Genomic DNA, 6138 nt, shown 5'->3' on the forward strand with positions numbered 1-6138 from the left:
AAATCCTTTCGGCCCTCGAGAGGTCTTAGGTAAGGAGATCCGCTCTCTCCCTTTCTCTTTATCCTTATGATGGAAGGATTAGGCAAAGCGATCACTTCTGCCAAAAGGGAAGGCACAATCTAGGGTCTCAAGCTCACCCAGGATGGAGACTCTCTGACTCATCAGCAATTTGTAGATGACACCATGTTACAGGGCATACCAACGGTCAAAGAAGCCAAAGCTTACAAACAAATTCTGCAAGATTTTTCTTTGGCAGCTGGTACAGAGGTAAGTCTCTCAAAATCTAAAGTTTTTTTTTTCAATACAAATATTGCCATTCAGAGAAACCTCTCCAGAATTCTCGGCTTTCAGAGAGACCATCTCCCCTCCAAATATTTGGGAATACCTCTCACTGACAAACCTCTGAGAAAGGAAGTTTGGGAGCCATTGACTAATAAACTAAAGGACAAAATCAACAAATGGACAAGTAGATCTTTAAATCTAGCTGGCAGGCTCGTTCTCACAAAGGCAGTCCTGCAATCTATTCCAATATATATGTTTTCGGCTCTTCTTGTCCCTAGAGGAGTAGCTCAACAAATCAGGAACATGCAAAGAGATTTTCTTTGGGGAAAAGGGGAGGAAAAAAAGAAATGGGCTCTGGTAGCTTGGGACAAACTTTGCAAACCCAAACCTCATGGGGGTCTAGGTCTCCATGACCCGGAAACTCTCAAAAAAGTTCTGGGGGCCAAGCTTTGGTGGAGATGGCTAAAGGAATCAAGCAACCCATGGGCCAAGCTTTGGAAACAGAAATATGCAAAGGACTGGCAAGAATGGGACCTGATCAGAATGACAAGACATATCTGAGGCTCCCATATTTGGAACAATGCTTGGGAGAACAGAGCTTTAGTTCAGAAACATAGCTTCTGGGAGATTGGAAATGGGAACCTTGCCTGGTTTTGGGAGGATAACTGGCAGCAGGAACCCAACTTAAGTAGAGAAGGACTGGATATTCTCAAAGAGGAAACTGTCAACAAAGGACTAAAAAAGGTCAGTGACTTTTGGGATAAGACAAGGAACAATGACAAATGGAGAACATGGAAAGTACTAGTTTATAGTGAAGAGACTCCTCTAAAGACCTAGGCTGAAGCTCTTGCTACAATCCTAGAAAAGAGGAAAATTTTGATCTCTACTTTCACAGATCAACTTAGATGGGGAAGAAGCAGTGAGGGCAACTTCAACCTCAAAGAAGCCAAAGAAATTGCCACTGGTTACAATTTTTCAAACCCGGATAAAATTTGGAAGGACCTATGGAAGCACCCTCACTGGATGAAAATCAAGCTGTTTATGTGGATGGTTCATCACAAAAAGATTCTGACTTGGGAAAATCTTAGAAAGAAAGGTTTTGCGGGACCATCTAGATGCCAGTTATGTGGTATCCAGGAAGAAACGAGGGATCACCTTCTCAGCCTCTGTACCTTCACCTCAACCTTATGGAACTGGGTTGCCTCTATCTTCAGACAAACTGACAGGGATGAAAATGACATCTCCAAAACCTTAAAGAATTGGAGGAAAAAACTTTCTAAGAATGAGACTGTCAACACAGCCTGGACATTGATACCAGGCTTTCTAATCTGGAATGTCTGGAAAGAACGCAATAACAGAATTTTCAATGATAAATCTAGCCCACCCCAAAACATAATAGCTCAGCTCCTAAGGCAACTCAAAGAAACTATAAATACCATTCAGAAGCAACCTCCTGAGAATCCTCCATCACACCAGGAGGCTCGCATTCTTCTACTTTTGGGCCTACAGAAGCTGGTCCCCCAAGGCACAATCCAGATTGCAACACACTCTACAATGAGGCAGGATTACTGGCAACCCCCCCCTGGCTACTTGAAATTCAATATAGACGGAGCCTCGAAAGGAAACCCTGGGGTTGCGGGTTATGGAGGAGCTATAAGAGATGACAAGGGGAATATAATAGTCATCTTCCACAGTCATTTAGGGAATGCTACCAACAACATGGTGGAACTAATGGCCATAGAGCAGTGCTTAGAGATTCTGAGAGATCTCAATATGACGAACTCCATAATAGAAGTTGATTCTGAATTAACAATTAATTCTATAAAAAAAATAGCAAATGGCTCTGCTCCAGAGAAAGTCTTGAACCACTAGCGACTTTTGCAGGTCTATCGTCGTATTCAATCACATCTAAGAATCCTGAGAACCCTAAGTTTTGTACATGTGCGCAAAAATGCCAACAGATTAGCGGACCAACTGGAAAATGAAGGGGTGCTATGTAAAAATGATCACAGTATTTACAAGTGGGAGCTAACACCCGCAAGGAATTTGCGAGAGGAATGCCACAGTCTGGCGTGCGTAGACAATGAGTATTATCACAGTATGAGGGAGACGCAGCAATTGGGCAATTAAGTGAATGGCGGACAAGGGTTCATCAAGCAAAAGATCTCAGCATCGGTGCGACGGAAGCTTTCGAATGGACGGAAGGAGGCGGAGAAAGAGTGGTTTCCTTTCTCAAAGAAAACAGAGGTCAGGCAGTTTAATGGTTTATCGGGTGCTCCCAAGACCCCAAGCGGTTTTTCATGGTTTGCCTCCGGTGCCATTCATCAATCACCACATGGCGGTGGTCGGAGAGAGAAAATTGCCTATATTGGGCAGGTTATGCTTGAGCTTCTTTTCCGCCCGATATTCTTCTCAACCGTCGGATTCAGCGAGTGAAAATCTACGGCCTCAGTTCATCGAGCTAGTTGGATGCGTTATCCTCCGAGCTTATCGTGATCATTGTGGTGGCTCCTGGGTTTCGGATGTCAAAGTTGCACGAGATTTATCCCCCTGGACGGACCTGATAGAACCCTTGAATTGGGTTTAATTTCCTTTCATGTCTGTGGGTTTTGTCAATTTGTAGGCATTCTGAGTTGTCGTTTTCACAGAATTTTGCGGAATTGAGCTCTGATTTTTGAGATTTGGCGGTCACTGGCTGCCGGGACTTGTAACATAGTTTTGTAATCTTTTAGCCTTTGAATGTGAAGGAAACACTCTTGCTTTAGCAAAAAAAAAATCTAATACTATTATGAGTTATTCTTATTATTAATTAATATTACTAATATTATTATGAATTTATAATAGTATATATACATAATATAGTTGTTATTTATTTAGTTATTAATAATCATAAATAGTTGATGTTTAAAAAAATACCTATAATAATTATTAATGTGATTGATATAAACTTATTAGTCTATATCAATCACATTAGAAAATATAATTGTATATATATTTCATATACTTCTATCAACTTTTATCAATATATAATTGTCCTAATCATAATAATATATCTTCCACCACTCATCCCAACCATCAACATTTAATGTTATTGCTAACAAAACCGTGAATGTGCACGCCTTTGTTTTCATCGACATTGTGATTCCAACGTACCACCGATGGCACAGTTGTGTTGCAAATATCAGTACAAATAAAAATAATTCATCTTCAATTTCGCCGGGTCCATATTTACTCTATTAGATTAATATTACCTTTCGATGTATTATGCAATTATTATGTTCCGCGTGCTCCACTATATGTTTTCACCCGATCTCTATTTGCACTTCTCGCCGTTGAGAATTATTTTGCACAGAGTGACGATTGCGCTCTTTACTTTACTTTACTCTCACGCCAACCCAACCCAAGCATACATGTACATGTATCCTACTGCCTGCGCCCGCTTACCATCCATTACTGTAAGATTTATATTATCCTCGCCCACTTATCATCCATTCTCGTACGGTTTTTTCTTGAGCCATTAAGCGATTGATGGCAAGTGGGAATAATTTTCCGCTGTTTTATCTATTTTTTTTGTTTTACACATTAGGGTTTTGCAAGCTTCTCATCGCGACTGGGATGAGGCTAGTTTGTCGGTTCTCAGAGCATCAAATCCAGTTCCCTGGCGCCCCCTGAAACTTATAGAACAGCGTATCATTTTCAGCCCGTTAAACATTGGATGAATGGTATATTTATTTGTATTTTTTTCCATCACGATTCCTTAAATTTTAATCATGGACTTGGGGTTTCCTGTAACTAATGTGTTTGATTCTGCATGATTGGCGTTGTGGGGACTGACTCTCAAGATCCCAGTGGTTAGTATTGGAAATGGACTTCAATATCTTTATCTTTAATAAAAAGTTCGGAGATCTCGAAGGGCTGTTTTCTGTGCTCATCTGAATGAAAGTTGTGTTTTACCTGATCATCCCTGGGATTTAATGAAAATCTGTGCCTTTTGCCTTGGGAAGCAAGTGTGCACTAGAGCAGGCTCATTAATATGCATCTGATACTCTGCTCTAGATGCTCTGACACATAAATAACTTGCACTCTGACATGTGTAATGATTTTGAATTGCAGTGCCATTATTCTACAAGGGCTACTATCATTTGTTCTACCAATATAATCCCAAGTCGGCTGTGTGGGGACCCATCATGTGGGGGCATGCAGTTTCAAGAGATCTCATAAATTGGGTACACTTGGCTGGTGCAGCTATATACCCCGATGAATGGTATGATGTCAATGGCGCCTGGTCTGGATCTGCCACTTTACTACACAAAGGGGGGCGTTCCCGTGATTTTATACACAGGATGCAACAATGTGTAGGAACAAGTTCAAGCCATGGCTGTTCCCAAGGACCCATCGGATCCTTTGTTGCGGGAGTGGAAGAAGATTCCGAAGAATCCAATCATGGTGCCTACTGGCATCAACGCCAGTTCCTTCAGAGATCCAACGACGGCATGGCTGGGATCGAACCAAAGATGGCGACTTCTGGTCGGCAGCGAAAGGGATAAGAATAAGGTGGGAGTGGCATTGCTATACAGAAGCAAAGATTTCGTTCAATGGGTGAAAGCCAAACACCCGCTGCACTCTGTTAGGCATATCGGAATGTGGGAGTGCCCGGACTTCTTACCTGTGTCCCTCTATGGTACCCATGGCCTCGACACTTCAACCACAGGTGCCGCTGTGAAATGCCAAGAAATTAGCGGACCGGTTGGCAAATGAAGGGGTGTTCTGTAAAAATGATCACAGTATTTAGTGGATAGGTTGGCAAATGAAGGGGTGTTCTGTAAAAATGATCACAGTATTTAGCGGATCGGTTGGCAAATGAAGGGGCGTTCTGTAAAAATAATCACAGTATTTTTCAGTGGGAGCTAACACCCGCAGGGAGTTTGTGAGAGGAATGTCACAGTTTGGTGTGCGCAGACAATGAGTATTATCACAGTATGAGGGAGACGCAGCAATTGGGCAATTAATTTTGGTGTGCGCAGACAATGAGTATTATCACAGTATGAGGGAGACGCAGCAATTGGGCAATTAAGTGAATGGCGGACAAGGGTTCATCACGTAGAAGATCTCAGCATCTGCGCGACAGATGTTTTCGAATGGACGGAAGGAGGCGGAGAAAGAGCGGTTTCCTTTTTCAAAGAAAACAGAGGTCAAACGGGTTAATGGTTTATCGGCGCTCCCAAGACCCCAAGCGGTTTTTCATGGTTTGCCTCCGATGCCATTCATCATTCACCACGTGGCGGTGGGCGGAGAGAGAAAATCGCTTATATACGGCGGGTTATCCTCGAGCTTCTTTTCTGCCCGATATTCTCCTCAACCATTGGATTCGGCGGGTGAAGATCTACAGCCTCAGTTTATCGAGCTAGTTGGATGCGTTATCCTCTGAGTTTATCGTGATCATCGTGGTGGCTCCTGAGTTTCGGATGTCAAAGTTGCACCGGATTTATCCCCTTGGATGGACCCGATAGAACCCTTGAATTAGGTTTAATTTCCTTTCATGTCCGTGGGTTTTGTCAATGTGTAGGCATTTTGAGTTGTCGTTTTCACAGAGTTTTGCGGAATTGAGACCTGATTTTTGAGGTTTGGCCGGCTGCTCCTGTTGACTTTTGGGTTGGGACTTGTAACATAGTTTTGTAATTTTTTAGCCTTTAAATGAGAAGGAAATGCTTTTGCTTTAGCAAAAAAATTAATAATATTATTATGAGTTATTTTTATTATTAATTAATATTACTAATATTATTATGAGTTTATATTATTCTTAGGATCATATAATAATATATATAAATAATATGATTGTTATTTATTTAGTTATTA

General features: G+C 41.7%; 1 protein-coding gene across 1 annotated transcript; it reads left to right on the forward strand.

Annotated features, from left to right (window-relative positions):
- Positions 1–3713: 3713 nt before the first annotated feature.
- Positions 3714–5916, forward strand: LOC149153861 (uncharacterized). The gene is made up of 2 exons (XM_089439401.1): positions 3714–4133; positions 4396–5916. Exons 1-2 carry the CDS (start codon positions 4094–4096, stop codon positions 4827–4829), a joined length of 474 nt encoding a protein of 157 aa, XP_089295527.1. The 5' UTR covers positions 3714–4093; the 3' UTR covers positions 4830–5916.
- Positions 5917–6138: the final 222 nt, after the last annotated feature.

Source organism: Pinus tabuliformis, chromosome 9 (assembly GCF_031772625.1).
Source record: "Pinus tabuliformis cultivar Carrire ecotype Pingquan chromosome 9, CPIR1, whole genome shotgun sequence".
NCBI lineage: Eukaryota > Viridiplantae > Streptophyta > Pinopsida > Pinales > Pinaceae > Pinus > Pinus tabuliformis.